The sequence below is a fragment of the Xenopus laevis genome, chromosome 9_10S, assembly GCF_017654675.1.
Source record: "Xenopus laevis strain J_2021 chromosome 9_10S, Xenopus_laevis_v10.1, whole genome shotgun sequence".
NCBI lineage: Eukaryota > Metazoa > Chordata > Amphibia > Anura > Pipidae > Xenopus > Xenopus laevis.
Genome location: NC_054388.1, coordinates 111,850,343 through 111,875,572, shown reverse-complemented (window position 1 = coordinate 111,875,572; position 25,230 = coordinate 111,850,343). Strand labels below are relative to the sequence as shown.

The 25,230-nt window shown below is 38.9% G+C and overlaps 1 protein-coding gene and 1 pseudogene across 1 annotated transcript; one reads left to right on the top strand and one right to left on the bottom strand.

Moving 5' to 3' along the window:
- The window catches only part of LOC108702351, a 30,965-nt pseudogene extending 19,582 nt beyond the window's left edge, over positions 1–11,383 (bottom strand).
- Positions 11,384–18,122: 6,739 nt separating this feature from the next.
- LOC108696573 (P2X purinoceptor 7-like) lies at positions 18,123–19,300 on the top strand. Its single transcript, XM_041578886.1, has 3 exons — positions 18,123–18,195; positions 18,625–18,986; positions 19,066–19,300. Exons 1-3 carry the CDS (start codon positions 18,133–18,135, stop codon positions 19,256–19,258), a joined length of 618 nt encoding a protein of 205 aa, XP_041434820.1. The 5' UTR covers positions 18,123–18,132; the 3' UTR covers positions 19,259–19,300.
- Positions 19,301–25,230: the final 5,930 nt, after the last annotated feature.

Genomic DNA, 25,230 nt, shown 5'->3' with positions numbered 1-25,230 from the left:
ATATGACATTCCACCAGTTGTGAATATGAATGCTTATAAGCACAAAGTTAGTGCGAATATTAGGACACAAGACTGGAGTTCAAAGATTTATAAAAGAAGTTCAAGTACGCTATTCAGATCTAAAAAGAAGGGACAAGAAGCTATATTTACAGATACTACAAGACATAGGTGCATATAATATTGCATAGAGTTATTTTATGTTATTTATTGTATTAACTGATCATATAAATTATTTAGGTAAGTCAACAGAAACCATGGAAAATGAACCTGGTACAAGTCATAAAACAGGTCATTATATATGTCTTTCTATGATTTTAACACTTTTTTATCTTTGTCTCTATTATGAGTTTTAATTTATTTTATATTTATTTTATATCAAGTTCTCAGATCGGAACTTCAACAAACGAAGCGGAAAAAAGCCAAACATCAGGTATAATGATGAATGTATTTATTTTTTCCCTCATCTTTTTCCCTTTATCATTTCTTTTTTTCTTATAACTCTTGCTATCATTCTCTATTTACCTTATTCTTCTATCTGCTCTCTCTCTCTCTCTCTCTCTCTCTCTCTCTCTCTCTCTCTCTCTCTCTCTCTCTCTCTCTCTCTCTCTCTCGCTATCTATCTATCTATCTATCTATCTGTCTGTCTGTCTGTCTGTCTGTCTGTCTATCTATCATCTATCTATCTATCTATCTATCTATCTATCTATCATCTATCTATTATCTGTCTGTCTGTCTGTCTATCTATCTATCTATCTATCTATCTATCTATCTATCATCTGTCTCTCTCTCTCTCTTTCTATCTATCTGTCTGTCTGTCTATTATCTATCTATCCATCCATCCATCCATCCATCCATCCATCCATCCATCCATCCATCTATCTATCTATCTATCTATCTATCTATCTATCTATCTATCTATCTATCTATCTATCTATCTATCTATCTATCTATCTATCTATCTATCTATCTATCTCTCTATCTCTCTATCATCTCTCTCTCTCTCTCTCTCTCTCTCTCATTTCCCATGTCTTTTCTCTTACATTCCTTTCTACTGTCTTCTGTTTTCTTAATAATGTTGAAGTCTATAGAAATATAGTACATAGGCAACACTGTTATAGTTATTACCTACTATTATCCATAATAGAGAAAAATTTGGCTAATCCAAATGGAAGCTGTAACAACTTTACCTGGTGGTCTAGCGGGAGGGGGTCTGCAGGGACGCCTGCAGCCCCCTCGGCGGGGACGCCCGCAACGCTGTTTCTCTGAGCCGCAAATGGGGAATGGTTAGGTCGCGCGCGGCGCGTTCCTTCCTGATTTATGTGCGCATGCGCGCTGGCATGCGCCGTCAGCGCGCAGTGGCGCGAAATTTAAAAGTATTAAGGGCGCAGTTTGGATTTTTCACATTGCCCGTGATAGGATATTGTTTCCTGGTGCTTCTGAGCTTTGTGCTATATTCTGAACCTGTTTGATTCCTGTTTTTGACCCCTGCCTGGCTATTTGACTATTCTGACTTCTGGATTTTGACCTTTGCCTGATTACCGACTACCTCCTCTGATTAACCCTCTGATTGACTCCCTGGTTTGACCCTTGCCTGTCTGATAACGTTTATTCTCTGCCTGCCTCGACCCGGCCTGTTCTGACTACTCTTTTGCCTAAACGCCTTGTACTACGATCTTTGGTCCAAAAGACTTTGCGTTACTGTCGTGCCCCTCTGTCTATCCAGAACTCTCATCTTGCACCTCTTGTTTAAGTCCAGGTGGCATCCAAGTAAGCCGAGGGCTCCTCCCGAGGCCCAAAGGCGGTCACACTACTGGTGAAGCACGAGCCGAGACCAGGGTGCCTGGTGTTTGTTCTGGTGTTGGGTGCCGACCGTGACAGAAGCTCAGTGTGTCGTAAAACATTTTCTAAATATATCAACCGTATAGAATCAATTTGTAGTCAAAAGGGAACTTATGACCAGTTACTGTATACGATGAGCAGCAGTGTTATAAATTTATTTGTTGTTTTTGTAGATACAATTGATTCAACAACTTCTGCCAATGCATTGCCTTCATCTAAAAAAAGAAACAAAAAGAAAAAAAAAATACATGTGATTGTGAAATTCACGTAACTGAAGTGAAAGAGATAATACACAAAGTGGACAACAAAGTGGACTTTCTGCTTGAAAAAATGGAACCCTTACTCAAAGTTTCTTTTGTAATCCAGCGAGATGTGGAGCAACAGTCACACGTTTAGAAAAATATTTTATTGTAGTCATTACATTTACATTTGTTTTTTTTTTTAGATAAAGGGTTAGTGATACATTCCATATTTAACACATTGCATATATTAAATACAACATGCCAATTTGGAATATAAACAGTGCATTTTTTTTACAAAATGTATTCGATTACACACACATCCCCCCAATACTTTGGTTTACTAACTGACATCAGTCACTGACGGAGAGTAACTTCATGAGTGACATCACAGTTGAGGGGGGGTCAACTTGTCAAAAATGTAGGAATCTGCGCTCAGCCTAATTGCACTTTTTATAATGAAAGCTTCAATCTTCTCAGAAGGATTTAACGATCATCCTGGAATATCAGCCTTTCAATGAGAAAGAGGAGAGCACTCAAACGTCTGATAGGTTGGAGGACAATGTGGAGTGTGTCACTATTCCAATGGTAAAGTCATTTATAATTTTTGTATTTATAATATGTGACACATTGCATCAAGAATCATAAGCAGCGGTACCTTATGTAGGTGGATTCTTATTGCCTGAATACAACACTTTTTTTTGAGCATGCTCTTGATTATTTATTTTCATTGAGAAGATAATGCCAAACATTTTTTCCATTGTTTAATTATGTTATCCTATATGTGACTGTGTTAACAATAACTGTAACACAACAGACCATTGTGTTGCATAGTTAATTAAGGAGACAATACATATTCTAAAATTGAATATTTAAAATAAGTAAATCATGTGTATTTACATATTACATAAGTAATTATGTTTGAATATATGCTCTTAGGTATTACCCTTCCTTTATTTTCATTGAGAATATAATGCAAAAATTGCAGATAATGCCAAGAATGTTTTCCTGTGTTTAATTATGTTGACCTACAGATAATTCTTTAATAGTAACTAAGTTCTCAAATGTGACTGTGAGGATAATAAGAGCAACTGTAACACAACAGACCATTGTGTTGCCCAGTTAATAATTCAAAGTCTATCTATCAATCATCTATCTATCATCTATCTATCTATCTATCTATCTATCTATCTATCTATCTATCTATCTATCTATCTATCTATCTATCATCTATCTATCTATCATCTATCTATCTATCTATCTATCTATCTATCATCTATCTATCTATCAATCTTCTATTCTCTCTTTCTCTACGTAGCTAGTTAAATAGCGATCAAGCTCTCTGTCTAAACTCTTTCATCTAGCTCTAATTATGTTTTATGGAGCTACATACATTTTGCAATATGCACTGTATCATTTACAAGTTATTTCGGCAACATTTATTAAGGCAAAAACAGCTACCAATATAAAATCGTCATTGATCAATACTCGTATTTTAACAGCGAATTTTGGATCGTAATTTATAGAGAGAAATAAAAACGCCACTTGATGAATAAGCGATTCTTATCAAGTGGCAGAAAATCTCGTGACTTGCAAATCATGGTGTATGTATAACGCAGCCATCGAGTTTTTCCCGGTAACTACATTAATAAATTGCCAGATTTCTATTTTGCGTATATTTTGCGTAAATGTATGCGTATTATTCATATGAGCCTTAATAAATGCTCTAAGTGGAACTGGAGATGAGGTTTTGTTATCATAGGAGACAGTGAATGATCGGTTAGAAAGGTAAGAAGAGAGACAAGATGCAGCCTGGTTACGGATGCCAAGCGAATAGAGAATCTGCATCAGGAGAGAGTGATCAACTGTATCAAATGCAGATGATAGGTCAAGGAGGAGAAGGATGGAGAAGTGACCTTTGGCTTTGGCACCTGAAGATCATTTGTTACTCTGCACAAAGCAGTCTCATTAGAGTGACCAGGCCAGAAACCAGATTGCAGAGGGTCCAACAGATCATGGGTGTGTAGAAAGTTAGTAATACGGAAGAACACAATACACTCTAGGAGTTTAGTGGCAAGTGGTAGAAGGGAGACAGGACAGTAATTTGATAGACAGGCTGGGTCAAGAGTGGCCTTTTTAAGAATAGGCTTTACACAGGCCTGTTTGAAAGGAGAAGGGAAGGTTCCAGAAGCTAGAGAAGAATTGAAGATGTGAGTAAATAGTGGTGTAAGCTCTGCAACACAGTGTTTGAGCAGAGAAGAAGGCATAGGGTCAAGGAAGCAAGTTGTGAGCAGGGAGGACAAAAGAAGCTTGGAGACTTCAGACATTGTTACTGGAGGGAAGGAATTAAGACATGCAGAAGGGGGCTTAGGAACGCGTTTACATTAGTAGAGGTAGGGATCTGATTGCGGATGGACTCTACTTTCTCTTTAAAGAAATCAGCAAGTCCTGAGGAGAGTGTCTGGTTGACTGATACTGTTGATGAGGGATGGAGAAGAGTATTGAATAGAGAAAACAGGCGTCGTGGGTTGGATTTGTGATTGTTTATAAGAGGACTGTAGTACTCTTGCTTGGATTTTGACAAAGCAGAATTGAGGCAGGACAATAGAAATTTATAGTGAATAAAGTCTGCTTGCGTACGGTATTTCTTCCACATACGTTCAGCAGATCTCGTACAGGAGCATAAGAATCTGGTTTGTGAATTCAGCCAGGGTCGTGGGTTCAGAGCACGTGTATACTTAGCCTGTAAAGGAGCAAATGAGCCAATGGTTGAGGATAGTATGTGATTATACTCATTTACCAGGATATCAGGATCAGACGTTACCTTAAGGGAAATGAGACTGGACCTGAAAGATAAGCTAAGTCTGGAAGGTCAATGTCACGTGTATTCTGAACTAAGACAGTGGGGGAAGAAGCAGGTGGGCACGGAGAGTGAGAGATGGAAAATGTAACCAAATTGTGATCGGAAAGGGGGAAGGGTTCACTGTTAAAACCAGAGAGAGAGAGAGTTTTTTAGTAAACACTAGATCCAGAAAGTGGCCATCCTTATGAGTAGGGGTGTTTGTCCACTGCTGGAGCTCAAAGGAGGAGGTTAGGCGGACAAAGCAAGAGGGCCAGGGTTGTGAAGCATCATTAATGTGGAAGTTAAAATCCCCAAGAATGATTGCAGAGGAAGAAAGAAAGCCAAGTGTCAAAGTCAGAAAGGAGGCAGCAGGGGAGGAGGCTGATGGGGGTCTGTAAATGACAGCTACATGCACAGAGAGAGGGTGGAAAAAGTGAATGCCATGCACCTCAAAAGAGTTAAATGAGAAGGCTGGAGGAATAGGAATAGGTCTGAACCGACAGAGAGAGGAGAGGAGAATTCCAACTCCCCCACCACGTCCAATGGTTCGGGGGGTGTGAGAGAAAGAAAGACCTCCATGAGAGAGTGCAGCTGGGACATCATGTCCCATCTGATCCATTCCACATAAGGACAACCATAAAAAATCATCAGTCAATGGTATCTGGACAAGTTGATTCAATTTGATTTGAACTGACCTTTATTTGGACGGATAACCCAGTCTCTTACTTATAGAGATATCACTTACATCGCAGGAATCAATTCCTCCATGGATGTCCATCGCACATGTCATATTTTCTGCGATGATACTGTGATTGGTCACTAGTTTATACAAGTCTCTGCAGTGCTCTAAATCTATCAACCTCACTTCCGCCTCTTGTAGAATAACTGGCTTTGGCTTGGAACCTGTCAGAGAAAAAACATGGTAAGAAAAATAAACAAAACGTGGCCTTAAAATTCCAAAGATGAATTATCCAGGTAAACAAAGGATTTCTTCTCACCCCTTGCATACGATCTTCTGTGCTGAACAGCCAGTTTAACAACAACAATAATTATACCTGTCATTCTACAGACAAGTACTGACATAGTATGACAAGGTTTGGCCAGAAGAGCATCCAGTATCCATCAATCTATCTATGGTATCTATGGTTATGATATATAATGGCACATTTTTTGTTTAAAGGTGCAATCCTATCACAACATCCAGAAGGGCACAACATGCATTGGAGCTCTATCACTATAATTATGTTTAATTGCCATTATTTCCTGCAAAGTTTTTGCCTTGAGATATGTGAGACGTTTAGGGGGTATTTACTAATACTAGGGATGGGCGAATTTGACCCGTTTCGCTTCGCCAAAAATTCGCCGCCGGCGAAATGTCGCAGACGCTAATTAAAGTCTATGGGCGTCAAAAAAATTTAGCGAAATTGTTTTGACGCGCGTCTTTTTTTTTTGACGCACACCGCCATACAAGTCTATGGGCGTCATTTTTTTGGCGAAACTAGGCGAAAAAATTCGCCCATCCCTAACTAATACTCAACTTTTTCTCATTCTAATAAAATGAAAAAGATTTGACCAAACTCCCAAACCCGTATCCCCTTCATTTACCAATATTTTATTTCTCGAAAATTTGATGCAGGAAAAAGTCAAAACAAAATTGTGTGTCATTTTGAATCATCCAACTTTTTCAATTTGATACTCAAATTGTCCTTTTTTTTCTATTTGCCGCTTGGAAAACTTGACCTTTTTGTTTATTCAAAAATGTCAATAAAAACAATTGAAAAGAAAGGAAAACTTGACTTTTATAAATTATCGAACAAAAAACAGCCCAAAACCCTTGAAGATCATGAAGGTAAGAAAATCTTCATCTGCCATTGACTTTTGGAGTATTTTTGGATTCGTATTTTAACATTTTAGGAGCATAATAAATCTTGAAATATTTTGGTTTCTTTTTTCCTTCTAAAACTTTAAAAACCCAAACAGTAAAAAATTAGGTTATAATAGATAGGCCTCTTAATGTATAAAAGACTATTTTGCTTTCTTCCTTTAACTTTGTAGTCAGTACCAGATTCACAATGTTTTCCTCTTGATCATCTGTCTCCGTGTTCCTCCATGTTCCCCCACATTTCTAATTGTAGCACCAGGCAAAGAACACAGTGAGGCTCACTTATAAACACTGGGCACATTTGCACCTGGGCAGTAACCCATAGCAACCAATCAGTGGCTGGCTTTGAGATGCAGGGTTCAAATATTGAATTACATCTCTACTATCCAAATCAAGGTTTTCATTTATGAAAATCATTTTAAAAATAAGGTTATTCATAAAGGTTTTTAACAGCTTTTTGTGTAATTGTGTAATTTAGCTTGTTTAAGAGAAGTTTTCTTACATGTTTAGATTCAGCTTGTATCAGAATCATCTGCCAGAACCTTGTGTGATTCAAAATGATTTACTCAAATGTTTACAGTATCAACAGAATATACCGGTAATTTCAGCTTCACCTATAACTGTACAGGCATCCCAAGTACTCTTTATGGGGTGCAAAATAACACTTGTGCTCCTCTGCATCCAAAAAGTAGCACATTCTCATGCAGTACAACTGAATATGAACATCATAAAATTGAAGATATTAAATACTCACTATTATACTCAGTGCTTCCCCAGCCAGTCACTATACAACTGTGCCCAGGCAATAATTCATTGGGAAATTGAGGTAGACAGGCTGGAAGGATGAAGTCCGTGAAGGGCACGTTCTGTGAAAGCTCTAGAAGGTCAATGTCATTGACCTTCATGTGTCATTGTATCTATGATGGATAATGATCTTCTTCACTTTAACAGAAACTTCGTCCTGGAAATTTCCAGTTATTTTGTGGGCCCCAAGGATTACAATAACAGTCGTGTTCTTTTCACTAGAAAGGAATAAAAAGACCAGTGACTTGGGGCTTATAAATGTTATGTTCATGGTGAAGTTAATTTTGCATTTGCACTTTTTAAGATGTCAATGATCCGTCCAATGTGGAATCTCGAGCTACCAGTGAAGAAATGATATAATGCCAAAAAAACTATACTCATTATAGTCAATATAATAATATTAACAGGTCTCTGAATTTACAGGGATGCTGCTAGGTTCCTCTAAAACTCTACTACTTGGGTATGAACCCAACTCAAACTTCTCTGTGAAGCTCTGGGCACCCATCTCTCAGACCGTTTACCCCCAAGAGTCACTAAGTAAACGGACTACTGGCAACCCACCTGCATTGATAGATCACTTCTCTGTAAGGCCTCTTTTTAAAAGAATTTGATAGAGCTATACGTTATTTGTTATTGTTCATTACTAAACCTATTATTTTGTGAAAATTTGAAAACTATACGTTTGATGAAAACATAATAACTGCTGTAGTTGTGAACATTTGAAAAATGGAAATAAAGACACTGTTATAAACAAACACATCAAAGCCTCATCTCTCTCCCTCTTTATTTTGGGACACAAGTTCAAGAATATATACATACTGACCTTTCCAAACACTGGGCTGCAGTCAGAACAAAGTTCCTACTGATAAGGGTTCCACCACAAAGACTTTACTAGGATGACACACGATCACTCGGCTATAGCAAAAATAAAAAAAAAGCACATTATAAAAGGGCACCTGTTGGCTGAAAATATTTCCCCCCACCAAAGGTGCAGAGTAAAGAAACTACTGTTACCCCGAACCGGAGTGTGGGCTCTATTAGGCCCCACCTTTGGTGGGAGAAGATATTTTTGGGCAACAGGTGCCCATTAACCAGTAAATCATACAGAAGAAACATACCTGTTGAAAGGGGGAGTAGTATCAGGGCCTATAGGATAAAGAGAAGATCTTAACCACTTTTGGCTTTTGGCTGCACCTCTGGAATGCCCATATCATAATCAGTTATATATGAGAGCTAGTAACCCATATCAGCCAATCAACAGGTAGCAATTACTGGTCACCACAATGAAAGCAAACATCGAATGGGTTCCTATGGGCTACTTGATCTGGCGCAAACTTTGTGACTGTTATAAGATTAACCCAACACAAACAGTATGTGCCTGCCTTTATAATAAAAAGGCACATATAGCATTTTTTATAACCACACTTACATCCCTTCTACATTTATGGGCTTTAACCAATTATTTACATCAGTGGTCTCAGCCTTTTTCTATTCAGACTCCCCTTGAGGGTTCAAACCCTCTTAGCTCATAACAAGGTTACAGATATATAGAAACATTGGGGTAACAGTCACCCTGCTATAGTTCCAGGGGTACCCAGGGCACAAATAAGCACTCACCCCAAAGCTCCCCTTAACTGGCCTTCAGGCTGGGCCCCCTTAGCTCATAACAAGGTTACAGATATATAGAAACATTGGGGTAACAGTCACCCTGCTATAGTTCATGGGGTACCCAGGGTACAAATAAACACTCACCCTAAATCTCCCCCTAACTGGCCTTCAGGCTGGGCCCCCTTAGCTCATAACAAGGTTACAGATATATAGAAACATTGGGGTAACAGTCACCCTGCTATAGTTCATGGGGTACCCAGGGCACAAATAAGCATTCACCCCAAATCTCACCTTAACTGACCTTCAAGTTGGGCTTTCAGATGTATCTATAAGAGTGAATAGTCATTTTCCCCAAAACTCAACCTAAATGACCTTTAGCTCCCCATTGCCTCAAGAGTCCTGGTGGCCCCTGCCCATAGTTTAGGAACCACTGATCTAATCCAATCTGTAAGATAATAGAAGAAAAATGCCTTGAATGGCATTTGAATGGAACTGCCAATTGATAAGACACGCATAATAGTTAGGTGGTTAGCATTGTTGGGTTGAAGCACTGGGTTTCTATGTTGATTTCCATCCAGACCATTATCTCCAAGGAGTTAAGATGTTTTTTTCAGTGTCTGTTTCTTCCTGGTTTCTTCTGGTTTTCTTTCCACACAGGAATGGTAATTGGCTCCTGATTAGACTGACTAGAGCATGAATGTATGTGATGAGGACCTTAGATTGTAAGCTCCACTGATGAAAGGACTGTTGTGAATTATGTATCTCTGTTGTATGTTGCCACTATATCATTAAAGAATATTATAAAAGGACATATAGTTGAAAAAAGACAAATTCCATCAAGTTCAACCCCTCCAAATGAAAACCCAGCATCCATACATACATCCCTCCCTACTTTCATATAAATTATATACACCCATATCTATACTAACTATAGAGTTTAGTATCCCAATAGCCTTTGTATTATGTCTGTCCAAGAAATCATCCAAGTCCCTCTTATAGTCATTAACTGAATCATCACCCGGCAGTGCATTCCCCAACCTCACTGTCCTCATTGTGATGAACCCCCTACTCTGTTCCTTTAAATGAAACTTCTTTTCCTCTAGTCTGAAGGGGAGGCCTCTGGTACGTGATTCTCTTTATGGGTAAAACGATCCCCTGCTATTTGTCTATAATGTCCTCTAATGTACTTGTAAAGTCTAATCATGCCCCTCACCTTTTTTCCAGAGAAAACAACCCCAACCTTGTCAGTCTCCCCTCATAATTTAAGTCTTCCCTCCCTCTAACCAGTTTAGTTGCACTTAGTCTCTGCACTCTCTCCAGCTCATTTATATCCCTCTTAAGGACTGGAGTCCAAAACTGCCCCCATACTCCAGATGAGGCCTCACCAGGGACCTATAAAGAGACACAATTATGTTTTCATCCCTTGAGTTTATTATGCAAGGATATAATAATCTTAAGGGGGATCACTGAGATCTGACCTGAGCATGTTTGTGGCCCTGACTACAGAATCTTAGTGGCACAAAATGTAAACACAATAATATGAATGAATAGCTAATTTACCAATATTTTCCAATAACTGTACAGGTATGGGACCTGTTATCTGGAAACACATAATCCAGAAAGTTCAGAATTACGGAAAGGCCATCTCCCATAGACTCCATTATAATTAAATAATGCAGATTTAAAAAATAAATAAATAATGTCCTTTTCTCTGTAATAATAAAACAGTTCCTCGGAATAGCCCTCTCTAAATCATACTTAAGGTTAACTCAAAAGTAAACAACCCCTTTAATATCATGCAGACCTGAATGGTTTAGACCTCATCCTAAGACAGTCAACTGGACCTGATACTGATCTGAGTGGCTAAAACTGAACTGGGATTTACTTACATTAGGGAGAGACTACGATTCTTAAAAACAAAAGTCACAACCAAGGACCACAGCCGAGTCTCAGGTGCTATTGGCTGTAATGTTTGGAATAGACACCTTGGAAGATGCCCATGGAGTGTAGTAGGGTCTGCTGCTAACATGATTGACCATACAAGCTGGGTGTCAGTTCATGGGCGGCAGTAGCATTTAATAGGGGATTTTCATACCATGTGCTGGTATCACCACAGTATTTCCTGAGAGATTCCTGGTGTCCTGTGGGCATGTGCTGGTCTATTGACATCTTTGTGCCAAACAGGTACAAACTCCACAGATAATACAGTTTATGTCATTTTTATATGTATAGTTGGAGGTCATAGTTTATCTCAAATTTGGGTTTGTTTTTCTACTATAAATTGTGCATGCCGGAGACAAAGTGATGACGAAACCATAGTGTCAACAAAATTATTGTGGGAGTTTCCAAAATGTATTTCCTGGAATTGGCTAATAGTATTATTGGTTGTGTTACACCGTGGGTTCACTTTGTGTCCATAACCAGCAACTTATTCACAGATAAAATGACATGGCATAAAGCCAAGTGTGAAGGCAGAATTGTATCATTATAAATTCTTGGCAAATTCCATTGTAAGGCCACACTTGCACCGATGTTAATGAGAACAATATTGTAAACAAACTAAATTGATAATGAAAGTTATGGGAAAAGGTTATTGAAGTCATTTGTTATTATGTTTTATTTTTTAAGTAAAGGCACCAATGAGTCTCTATAACAACATTTCATATGCAAGAACAAGAGGTGGGCATTCAGCTTCTAAATCTGAATAAAGGTGGCTATACTTGGGCAGATCTGCTTATTTGGAGAGGTAACCAAGCAATAATGATCAGATCATTATGCCAGGAATGCAGGAGGTCTGTGCAAGGGCCACATCAAGAAGCTGATGTTCTCCTTGATCCAATGGGTTGGTGCCAGATCAACTGGATGATTTTCTGCTTCTGGCGAATCACATCAGAGGGCTGAATACACTTGCCAATAAACTGCTGACTTAGTCTGTTGGAAGCTCTTATCAAGTCGTGTATGTTCACCTTAAAGGGGAACTATCACAAACATTAAAATGTAATATACACTTCCTCATACGGAAATAAGACATTTTCTAAATACAATTAATATTAAATATTCTGTATTGTTTCTGAAATAATCAAGTTTATCTTCACTGTTCCTCTCTCAGCATCTGTTGCTCTTCATTGTGTCTTCATGCAGGAGTTGGGTGTCAGATATTCACTGACAGTTAGATCCAATATATCTTAAAGGGGGGCCTTCTTTTCCTTGCAGATGTATTAGAGCTCACTCAAATAACCGATTCTAGTACAAACAAAATCTAACAAAATAACTTGCTTTTGCACAAATTCTGCATGTAGAGAGACATAATGTCTGGTGATATTAATAGAGTGATAGAAGCTGATAGAGGAATAGTTAACCATAGTATCAACCGATACAGAATTTTTAATTGATTGTATTTAGAAAATTTATTTCAGTATGCTGAAGCATATATTAAATCTTAATTTTCGCAATAGTTCCCCTTTAAGAGATATAGGCTTAGACTAGAATGCCAGGAGATAACTGGTGACCTGGTGTAGATGTATAGAATAGCGTGTTTTTACCCGACCCGCACCTGACAATAACCCGCCCTCCCTCATCCCACGCCCATCCGCGACTTCCAGATCTTTTATAGACCCGTGCCACCGCTTCGATGATGTCACCAAAAGCGGCAGAACGATAAGGCACACGTCCAGCAGACAGCAGTGCAAGGCAGCCCACCACCCACAACTGGAGGTACAAGGTCGGCTCGATCCCGCTCGACCGACGGGTAAACCTGCGGGTCCCGTAGATATCAGGCTGGCCCACACATCTCTAGTATAGAAGCCTCTCACTTTCCAGCACACACATTTTTTAGCATCTGCCAATTATACGACATATTTAATATGAACTTTTTTATATATGAACTGGCTGTTACCTTTGCGCAGTGTGTGTTGCCAGTGTAGAGAATATTTTGCATGACACCCAGCCCTACCCAGAACAATGAGTTCCATTGTCACCATATTGAATCATGCAAAAACAACTTGTATACTATAATTATCCTGCTGACAGGTTGAATGTCTTATATTTATTATTATAGGTTTAGATGTATTACTGTATTAATTTAAATTAATTGGTTTATCATGGTATTTGTAATAGGTCTTACTTTCTCTTGTTGGATAGAAATGGATGGAGTGATATCTTCGCTTCTGTTCATTGAATGTCCATTCACAAAATAAATTTGTCTTTTTTCAATAGTGTTGGATGAAGATTCCTGGATCCTGACATTCAGCTGTGATTCACTGGATAAACAGCTAATATAATATACTATACTCTAATAGGTGGTGATTAAGGATAGAGCCAGGTATAAACCTAACAGAGGGCAAATTGAGAGATACGGTCAGATAAATATAATGTACAATGTAGGGGACTGTGCTGATTGATTTGTGGATCGAAACTGGTATTTACATACTTTTTTTTTCATCCAAGTTTTTGCACCTTGGTCTGTAATGAATTCCCAATCAAAACGTGATAACCAAGTGTGGCACGTCAAAAATCACATTAGTCACTTTTGATTTAGAAGTCATGAGATTTGTGGTTATGAAAATAAATCCCTATCCCCTGACGTGGATGCCTAATACTTCCTTCTGCAGGTCCAACAGGGACATTCTAATGAAGGATAATTGTATCCCTTCCCTGTGCCGCATTAAAGATAATAATGTGAAATGATTACAATAAATACACTTTAGATATCGAAAACAACCTCAAATTTAAGTGATTTCAAGTGACATGTGACGTGTGCAGTGTGACATTTCTGGTGGCAGCGATGGAGATTATTAACCCTGGCGCATAAGGGAACTACTTGGACCTCACAGTTTGTGCACTTTGGCTTCCCAAGCTGCAATGACTCTGATACATATGGGATATTGAAAAAGGGGAGAGAAGCTAATGGAACTACTTCATATTCAACCTTACCTCAAAGGCAAGAGACAGTGGTGCAACTATAGAAGAAGCAGACCCCACGGTTAGAAAGGGGGACAGTGAACAAGGGTCTACTTCTTCTATAGTTGTAGGAACTTTTGTAACCGGAGATTTGCCCTGTTTTTAACTACACCACCACGCCGTTCTACTACCTAAAGCAAGTGGGTGAACTGTTAGGGGAACAGAGACTCAAGTGGGGTGAGAGGCCAGGTACTGGGGGCAGGTTCCTGTTGCAGATGCTCACAGAGATTTTTTTGGTGGGGGGCACAGTGTATGCCACAGACAGGGTGACCACAGATGAGACAAAAGAGGCGTTAAAGGGGACCTGTCACCTTTCAACAACCTAAAATAAACCTCTGTAATGAAATCCGCATCAGTAAACAAGTTAAATGCCATATTTTGTACCTTTGTACGCTAAGCCGTTCTCCCCCAAACCGCCGTTGTATTTCGAAGCGGTGGAAGCCGCCATATTGTTCCTCCAAGCGCCATATTACTCCTCCGTCTCTAGCGAGGACGTTGGTATTTTTAGCGCAATCTCGCGCATGCGCATTAAAACAAGTGACGCGCATAGTTCTGTGCTCACGAACAGAGTCTCGGTCACGCGCTCAGGAAAAACTCTGAGTGCCCGACAACTGAAGGACAGAGAGGTACACCATTTACGCAACCCAGTCTTATTGGCAGTTAGTGGCAGCTACAGGCTGGCATCATGATGAGTGGCACAAGGGCAGTAGGGGCTACTGGGACAGGCTTTGCTAAGTAATCTTTGGGGGTCGCCAGAAGCTACTGTCTCCAAATTACTCAGATTGTACCCATAGCTCTGTTAGTGTAGCAAATGCTTTAGTTAAGAGCCACGGGGGTCCTTGGTTTAACCCTTTCCTCTCTGAGTTGCTGTGCTCTGGGCATCTATTCTCCCACACTCCCTATGGGGGCCTGCAACTGTTAATTTTACTGGTTTGCGCAGTGTTACTTTCAATGAAGTAAGCCACAAAGGCGACTTGTCAAGCAACAAATAGTCTGCTTCAGATTTAGCTGCAGGCAAAGTTGGTGCTTGTGAAAACACTGGTGCTGTTCCCAGCAAGAACACCCGGAATTAAAACACAATCATATTTATTATATGTAGAAAATACGAGACGATTGCTTGCTTCTGACAGACAGGTTGCATACTGTACATATTCGTGGGCCATTTTTTTATTGCAGCACGAATTGGTACCAGGGTAACCAGGGCTTGTCCAAGGTGTTTTGGAGCCCTAGGCAATAGCTTCAATCAGTGCCCCCCCTGGGTCCTGCATTACCATTTCCCACCTCAACAGTCATATAGCCCCCTGTACCTGTGCCAGCACCTATCATATTGCCCCATTTATACCTGTGCCAACGGCAGTCAATCCCTCAGACCGACCCCAAGCCCCCAATCTGTACCTATTCCAACAGCAGTCAAAAAAATCCATCATATTGCCCCAAATATTGTGTACCTGTGCCAGCAGCCACCATATTGCCAGATATACCTGAGCCAGCAGCAGCCAATCCCTCATATTCTCCCCAATCGATACCTGTGCCAGTAGCATTCAAAAAATCCACAATATTGCCCCCAAATATGTACCTGTGCCAGCAGCTGCTAAGGGGGAGGTGGGAAGTGCTTTTGCCTGCAGTATGAATCACGGGCAAGAGGGGGTTGGAACAGCGGTTTATAAAATTTAAAATCTATCAATGGCCAAGCAAAAAATTCCCCTTAAAAGTGCGACCCTCGATGATTGCACCCTAGGCAGTCGCCTACTCTCTCTACCCTTAGTTCTGGCTCTGAGGGTAACCCAAAATTCTGGCTTTAAAGGGGACCTGTCACCTTTCAACAACCTACATAAACATACACAGACATAAAAAGCTGTACAATAAAAGTCTATTTGAAATTAAACATGAAATTGAAAGTTTTTTTTTCATTTGTGCATTCATAGCTATTTTTAACTCATTTAAAAATCCAATTTACTTTCACTTTCGTTCAGGACATCCTACAAGTCACTGCTCTCCCCACATTCACCCAGTTGGATAACCATTAAATTGTGTCGCCAGGTCATGTGGATGGAAATCGCGTCCCTCGTTTTGTTGCAAAAACAATATTTTAGATGATGGGTTATTGCAAAAGCCAGAGGGGCTGCTATAAGGTGCCATAGAAAGTCAGTATTTAGTGGGCTGGTGGGGGCTGTTTGGGCCTCTGTGTAGGCTGATCGGGCCTTTATTTAAATGAAAAGCCAGAGCATAATTGAATTCTCAGTCCGGACCTGAAGGAAGGCATGCCTTAATAACAGTGTCCACAAAACGACTCCTGCCTGTTTGCTACAATTATGAGTCCCCAGAATGAGAAATCAACACATTGACTGCATTTTTTTGTGGGGTAAAAACACAGAAATATATGTTTACCCCCCAAACCCATATATTTTTGGAAAGTACACATTCTACAGAATCTAAAATGGGTACCCATGCCTTTCTGCTCCAAACTACTGAGTCGCAAGGCTTCGCCAAATTTGGCGGTTTTGGTGAAATATCTGAAAATTGCCTCAAAGCTTCAATTTTCCAGCATCATATTGTCCATGTATCATTACCAGCATAAAGCATCCTAAATATAAACATGGGGGTCTAATAAACAGTTTGATGCCCAATGTGCATAGATATACTGAACTATGTGGCGCACAGAGACCCCAAAATGGCAATATGTATAGACATTTTCACGGCTGACGCGCTGGCTGCTGCAATATAACCACCCGGTGTGTGTATTATGCGACATTAGACCACCTAACAGTAGCTGGGCCAAACAGGTTATACGCTAGAAACAAGTGAACACAACATATGCAGAGCTGAAAATGCAATAAAATGGCTAAAAATTCAATAAAATGTCTAAGAATGCACCGAAATACACAAAATTGCAATATAATCACTGAAATAACATACAAAAGGTATTACACAGTACGGTTAGCGAATACACTAATCGTAATGGCAATAAAACTTTATTTTCAGCCAAAAAAAGAGACGAGGCGATAAGAAAAAAAAAAAAAAAAAAGCCACAATGCCATGTATGTGCGTGTGCATGAGTACAATTGGTAAATTACATGTTATGTGTGCGTGTGTGCGTGTGCACGTATGTGTGAGTGCAGTGAGTGTAAGTGACCCCTCCAATCCTCAAAAATGTATGTGTAAGTTTGTGTAAGTGTGAATCTATGTGTGTATTACTGTAATAAGTGTGTGTTGGTTTGTTTAGGTGCACTAACCTGAAAAAGTTGCTAGAGACTGTTGCAGACGATCAGGAAGGGCCCCAGGAAGACATCTGCGACGTGATTCCTGTCCCTGTGCTGTGGGGGGCGGAGCTGATCGCGGCAGTGTAGGCTGCAGCAGGACATGTATGTAACACGTGCCTGCTACTGTTTCGGGGCCCCTGGGCGATCGCGCCCCAGGGGCCACTCGATCCCCCTGCTCTGCTCGTTGCCTAGGGGCAGGGGATCGAGGAGAAACGGAGCGACCGGCTATAACAGTCGCTCCTCCGCTCCAGAAATCGGAAGTGCTGCAGAATGTAGAATCTACGTTCTGTGGCATTTCAAGTACCTTTGCCACAGAACGTAGGTTCTACAATCTGTGGCATTTAAAAGGTTAAATTTCCATAACTGTTATCAACTTGTCACAGATGACAATTATTTATAACTTTTCTTTCCTCTGTGCATTAGTCATAGAGACGGGCAGTCAATCATTTTGACTTTCCAATATTCATTTCCAAGATGGCATAGCACTCTATTCATTCCCAACCATCTTAACCATCTATTTGTGTAGCTAAGTGCCTTTGCTGGAGTATCATATCCTCAAATGTTGATAATTACAGTACATCTAGCTATATGTGATAAATTATTATCAAACTAGTTAATGCTAACAATATTAACAGTAATTATTTACAATATAAAATTAAAAATAACCATTTTTTCTTTTATTATAACAGCAAAATAAAAATGGATGAATCTTTTCCATCTACATCTGCTGGAGTTACAATTGATGATAATTACCAACTAAGGGTCAGTCAACAATCCGTTCTTATTACAATTAAGTATTCCTGAATAACTTCTATATCTCTATCACTTCACTGCTTCTGTGCAACATACTTTGCTTCTTTACTCTCCCGTAATGTACATAGTTATTGAATACTTATGGCCTTCATGGAGGATGCCTGATAAAGGAAGCCAGTTTTGGGCAGAACTCTATTTTAAATCTTATTCAACTTAGCCTAACACCCATGTTCTCACAAGAGTGGTTAAAACTATACCCAAATTCTCATTTATTTTTGATTCTTTAGTGTTTCGATATATGTTGTTGCTTGGTTTACTAAGTTATATATGAATGTATTCTTAGTAAAGTAATGAACGGTTAGTATTTAGTGGCATTGCTGTTGTGTTTTATAAAGACATACATATAATTCTCGAGTAATTATTCTGTATTGTTAACAGAGACAGAGTCTTATACAGGAACTGCAATCTAACTTCCCGGACTCAGATGAGGATACCTGTTTTCCTGACAACCCACAAAGATCAATTTCTTCGTCAACTATTACAGAACAAATACTTCCTGATCCTCGTTTAGGAAATAATAGCTGGTGCACATGTGGACGATGCATAGTTATGCCTACAAGTGAGGAGTCTGTCTGCTGTCAGGAGATTCCAAATGTGGTTCTAGAAATTGCAGAAAATTCCAATTGTATTACTCACAACCAGCTGTTTCACACAATGTGTTTAGACAAAAGAATAGCTGATATACATTATATAATGATTACGAACCAACCGATTCCAGAGGATATAAGCATACATCATAGGTAAAAAAAAAAACAAATATGTAACTAATTAATTTCTAATTCATGCATTTATTCATTGGTATGTTCATCTTTTAACCAGAAATCTACGAAGAACTGCTTACAGAAGCTTCACTTCATGGATTCATGGTTTGCTTGGAAAAGGAGTACGCATTGCCATACCATCATGTGCTGTTGCTGCAGTTCGTAACGCTTATCCTGATCCTGAAGAAAATTATATTGGTTTTGTAAAAGTGAGGGATTATTGTGCCATGGATATGGCTTTTGACTTATAGAATTAGAACTGTCTTTACAGTAATTTTTTCCGTTGTAAAGTGTAATAAAAATTATTTACATTCACTACATTTTTGAATTACATTATTTTCTTGATCGTCACAAAAACAACACATTGGTGTGTTGTTGAACTCATATTTCTTTAGGTCAAGTGAACAAGTAGAAGTGGAACCCATTGTACACGCTTTACGTTTATCAGGTTTGTTATATAGTAGCACGATCCAAGAGTTAGTTATATCCTGCAAGAGCTACTTCTTTGTAGAGGTATGTGGTAATTGGAAGCCTTAGTGAAGGGATAGCAGTAATATTTGGGACAGCATAAGCTAATGGCCATCATATGTCCATCGCACGACACCACCAGCAGATTATTACACACCTTAGGGACCGCTAACAATAATTTTCTAATGATAACAAACCCCTAGAAATAAATTCCCGGCTTATGTCCCACAGGTAGAGCAGGGCATACACATGCACAGTATGGCACACACATGGAGCAAAGGATAGGTATAGTATGTCCAACAAAGGGTGATGGAGAGTAGGCACACACTGGTAGCATATGGCATGCAGAATTGGGCACACAAAAGCAGCATATGAAAGTTAAAACATATAAAAAAAACAGGGAAACCTATTAGTACCACTCTAAAATGAGCTACATGTATTTTGTTTCACAGTGATGTTTACCATTCAGGTGTCTGTAGTGTGAACAGGTGAACACTATTGACAGTTTCAGTCTTGGCGTAAACTATGCATGGCCTTTGAGGTTATGAACAATCAGGGCCGCCATCAGAAATCGCAGGGCCCCATATGACAACATTTCTTGGGCCCCCTGGGCTGCACCCACCGCAAGCCCCACCTAAAGGTCCACCCTCCCCACCCCACAGGTCCGCCCCCACCACACAGTAAAAAAAAAAAAATAGGGTTCCCACATGTTAATTAAAAATAAAAATATATTGGTGGCCAAGGCCCCCCATAAAAAACACATTTGTGGACAGGTCCCCCCCGTTTAAAAATATTGGTAGCTACTGGCCCACATGAGGAAAAAAAAATTGGTGGCCAAGGCCCCTTAAACGTCCATGCCTTCCCGAAGTCAGCAGCTCTCAGGCTAATCGAGTAAGTGTGGCATGGCAGGGCCCCCCTTTCCCTCGGGCCCCTACAACTCTCCCCCCTGATGGCAGCCCTGTGAACTATACAGGTATTACTGGTCTACAATTTGAATTTTAGGTCATATGAAGAAACCGACAAACTTGTGAAATGTGACAATTGACTTTATTGGTAAGATTAGTATTAGTCAGCAAATGTATTTTATCATTTTTTTAAACAAAAAATAAAGTAGCAATTGTTTACAACAATAGTTTAACTGTAAAAAATTTGATAATAAAGAGTCTAAAAGAAATAGGCTTATTTATGAGGTAGCATAGTTATAATAGTGATCAAAGCCTTTATAGCAGTAGGGCTACCAAACACATGTTTTCAATCTTGAGTCGATACCTGAGAAATAAAAATAAATAATTATTTTATGTTCGATATGAATAACACTTTTTCTTTGAAGATTATGACATTCTAATATTGATTTACCTTAGTCGGGTCTTAGGAACTTTGATTATATTTGCTGAATCTCGAGAAATGTTCCTGGACTGCAATTCCTTTTTCAGGTCTAGCAACAGTTGCTATGTTAGCAGGTACAGTAGGAGCTCTTGGTATCCATGAAGTCGATAGGGTGCCTTGTGCCTTTCGAATTATGTCTGCAGCCATTACCGAGAAATGTTCTGTTGACATTGTCTCATACACATTACGAACAGTCCACCTTTTGTTGCATTTGCGGAACTCCATTCTTGTTCGTTTTTCTCCGACTGCTTCTGTTTTTTCAGTTTGAACTTTGACAACAGCCTGTTGTCTACCAACATTGAAATTGTGGGTGAGTGCAGCAAGTTTAGTTCTTGCCTCCATTGAGTCAATTCCATAGTGGATTCTTTTACTGCGGAATTTTAGCGATAGACTGTTATATGATTCGAGAATGCCAGTGTGACAAAAGTAAGTCAAATGTTGCAGGTCTTTCTCAATTTGATCATTTTTCACAATCTCTTGCAAATTTGCAAAAGCAGGAGAAAACTTGTCAAGCCACTGAGTTGTTTTGATGTCATCTTTTGAGAGAGGTTGATGGGCACATTTCTGATATTTCCTTCCTTTTTTCCATTTATGCTTGTTTTGGACATGATAAAGAAGTGATTGCCACTTCTCTCTGAGATCTTGCTCATTCCCTTTGCATCTCCTGCAGCACCACCAGAAATGATTAATAATGGGGTTGTGCCACAATTTTAAATCCCCACATGAGCGTTTTTTGCTCGCAGCTGCAATTTTTTTTCTTAAAGACTTAGCATAATGCCATACGTCGAACTGATGGTTTATTTTGCCATATGTATCCCTCATCAGGCAACGTATACTTGGATGACGATCCGTGGCAATAATATGAACGTCCAATTTTTCACTTAGAATTCTCTCAAGGCAGATCTCAAAAGCCAGTTTCTCCATTGCCACAGAGGAAGAACACTGTGTGACCTGTACAACCTCAAAATCAACCACTTTTTTGGAGGTTAGATCGATCATTGTGTATACACAGTACTTTGCGCTGTATCCAGGACTATCGCATTGTCCATCTCCTCCTAAGCAAAGTGCCTTTTCAGAAATTTCTTCTTTGACTTTCCTCTGCTCCTTCACCCAATGCAAGTCAATAACTGGTAAAACCAGGCGTCGCTGATAACGATAAAAAGTGCTCTCTGAAAAATGGAGTAAACCCAATATCTTAAACATATCGTTAACCTTTTGGTAACTTGACCCACTAAGAATAATTGACGTCGCCAACAAAACATTTCCAGCTGACAGATTTTTTATCATAGGCTGACTTTCCCACAGTCGAAAATTGTGACCTTCAAAACAGACACAACGTATTTTTAATAAAGATCCTTCAAATTTCTTGATGATATGTTCTATTCTCGCATTACAAGCCACTGAGGATTGACATGTTATCATGCGAATAAGTGTGTCAAGACAACTTTCGAATACTAAAAATTTCTGTTCATGAACCATTTGTTCTTCAATCGACATTGATTTTTGTGTGTTTGTCTCCTCTGGCTGAATTATAAATGAGAAATCTGATGGGGTTGCGTCTGGGTAATATGTTTCATCTTTGGTATTTTCATCTGTAGTTAAGATAGTAGAATTGTCGATGGTAGTGTGCAGTTCTTCTATAACAGATAACTTGCTATTAGAACTTTGTGGGACAGGAGCCACATCCTCATCTTTTTCATCATCAAATGTACCCATGGGCAAAAGTTCTTCATCACTTTCTTCAATTAAAAGAGTATTTCGATTTGAAGGTATTGGTGTTAATTGAACTTGTAAAGATAATTTGTCATTTCTTTTATGTGGAGTTGAGTGTGTATACTCAGGAATTGAGATATGACGGACATAGGAGTGATCCCGATTGACATTATCCTCATCAGCATATAGAGATTCCGTAATTTCGGGAATCTGTGTTTCCTGGCTGTTATTAAACATATTCAAATCAGTTTGGGTTGCTTGGGTAGAAGTTGAAAATTTCACCACATGGCAATTGCATTGGCAGGGTTGTGCTACTGAAGTGGAGGTTGAAGGTGTAACATCTTTTGTAAAACTTTGTATAGGTCTTTTAGTCATCCAAGATTCGGATACACTTCGAGTGTTGTCGAATAAGAGAGTTGGTGTAGCATTATTTCTAAGCAATCTTACAGTTCCTTTAAAAAAATAAGAATTTTCTGTGAAATGAACAGAACATATTCTGTAATTGCTAATGTTGGGATGAGTTAAAATCTGCTGAGCAAATCCATCGAAGTCAGGAAAATTTTGTCCAGTAAAGTTAAGCCATATTTTTATTCTTTCCAAATTTCTAGGAAACCTGTGTAATACCACATCTGGAAAAAATTCTTTGTTTCCTGTTTTATGTGGACAATTGTTTACCAAACACTTTGGCATTCTGTGGATAAAAAAATTGGATTTAATTTCAATAAATTAATAAAAGTAAAGAGAGAGAAACTTACACACTATGAATTAATTTAATATTGTTTACATTGGTTTGTGAACTCATAATTATTGTAAACAGGCAGGAGCCATTTTTGGGACAATCTTATTAAAAGAGCATTCTATCATCTCTGTATATTGTTTATGCACCAGAATGGGGGTCATAATGTACATCCACATGCACTGGCTACAAAATCAAATGGTAAAGAAACCGTCGAAATGTGGAGAGAGTAGAGACATCAACAAAGTGTTGAATGGAAATTTAAATTAATTTTCCTGCCCTGCCTCTATGCCTATAGCATACTGAGATGTTTAATTATGTTTACAACAGCATGGGATGCTATAATTAAAAAAAAATTGATTTATTGATTAAAATTAAAAGGACTTTTATTGAACCAATTTTTATGTCTGGTTGTCAGGTCCCCTTTAAAGGGATCGTGTCATCGGAAAACATGTTTTTTTCCATCACGCACCAGTTCATAGTGCTGCTCCAGCAGAATTCTGCACTGAAATCCATTTTGCAAAAGAGCGAACAGATTTTTTTTATATTCAATTTTGAAATCTGACATGGGGCTAGACATTTTGCAATTTCCCAGCTGCCCCTGGTCATGTGACTTGTGCCTGCACTTTAGGAGAGAAATGCTTTCTGGCAGGCTGCTGTTTTTCCTTCTCAATGTAACTGAATGTGTCTCAGTGGGACATGGGTTTTTGCTATTGAGTGTTGTTCTTAGATCTACCAGGCAGCTGTTATCTTGTGTTAGGGAGCTGTTATCTGTTTACCTTCCCATTGTTCTTTGGTTTGGCTGCTGGGGGGGGGGGAAAGGGAGGGGTGATATCACTCCAACTTGCAGTACAGCAGTAATTTTATTCAGCAGCTCTCTAGTTTACAGTTTCGGCAGTATGGTTGCTAGGGTTGAAATGACCCATGCAACAATGCTCTGATTTGAATAAGAAGAGACTTGTAAATGAAGAATAGAAGTAATAGAAAATATAACAATAACCTAAATGTATAGCTCTACATTTGTTGCTATATGGGGTTAGTGAACAACATTTGAAAACTGTAAAGAATCAGAAGAAGATAGCAAATAAATTAAAAACTACAAAAAATAAATAATAAAGATCAGTCGTATGTTGTCCATAATTAGCCATTCTATAACATACTACAATTTAACTTAAAGGTGTACCACCCCCTTATGTGATGGGATAACCAGTAGCTCAATCTCGTGTGATCCGGCATCCTTCTTTTAGACAGAGCAAAAAATTTACACAAACACCATGCTTCGCTTGCGTCTGGAAGATATAACTTTATAAACACTTCTGTTTTTGCTGAAAATATATATTATTTTACAATGTATAAGTATCTGATTATTATGGGAACTGTAGTATGGGATTTTTATTTGAGCAAAAAATTTTTGAATATCTGTCAAATCTATACATATTCTTTTTTAATGGCTTATTTCTCCTTTAAAAGAGCGGTTCACCATTGAGTTACCTTATAGTATAATGTAAAGGATAATAATTCAAGATAAATTGCTATTGCTTGGCATAGTTAATTATTTATGGGTATTTAGCATTTTAGTGAGCGCTCCTCGAGTTAGCAAATTGTACTACAGGTATAAGATCCCTTATCCGGAAACACGATATCCAGAAAGCTCTGAATTACGAAATGACTGTCTCCCATAGGCTCCATTTTATCCAAATAATCCAAATTTTCTTAAAATGATTTCCTTTTTCTCTATAATAATAAAACAGTACCTTGTACTTGATCCCAACTAAGATATAATTAATCCTTATTGTAAGTAAAACAAGCCTATTGGGTTTATTTAATGTATAAATGAATTTCTAGTAGACTTAAGGTATGAAGACCCAAATTACAGAAAGATCCGTTATCCAGAAAACCCCAGGGCCCAAGCATTCTGGA

Coding starts and splice junctions, on each gene's coding strand:
- LOC108696573 (XM_041578886.1), top strand. CDS start 18,133: ATGGATGAATCTTTTCCATCTACATCTGCTGGAGTTACAATTGATGAT. Junction 18,196..18,624: donor ATGATAATTACCAACTAAGG/GTCAGTCAACAA, acceptor TATTGTTAACAG/AGACAGAGTCTTATACAGGA. Junction 18,987..19,065: donor GATATAAGCATACATCATAG/GTAAAAAAAAAA, acceptor TCTTTTAACCAG/AAATCTACGAAGAACTGCTT.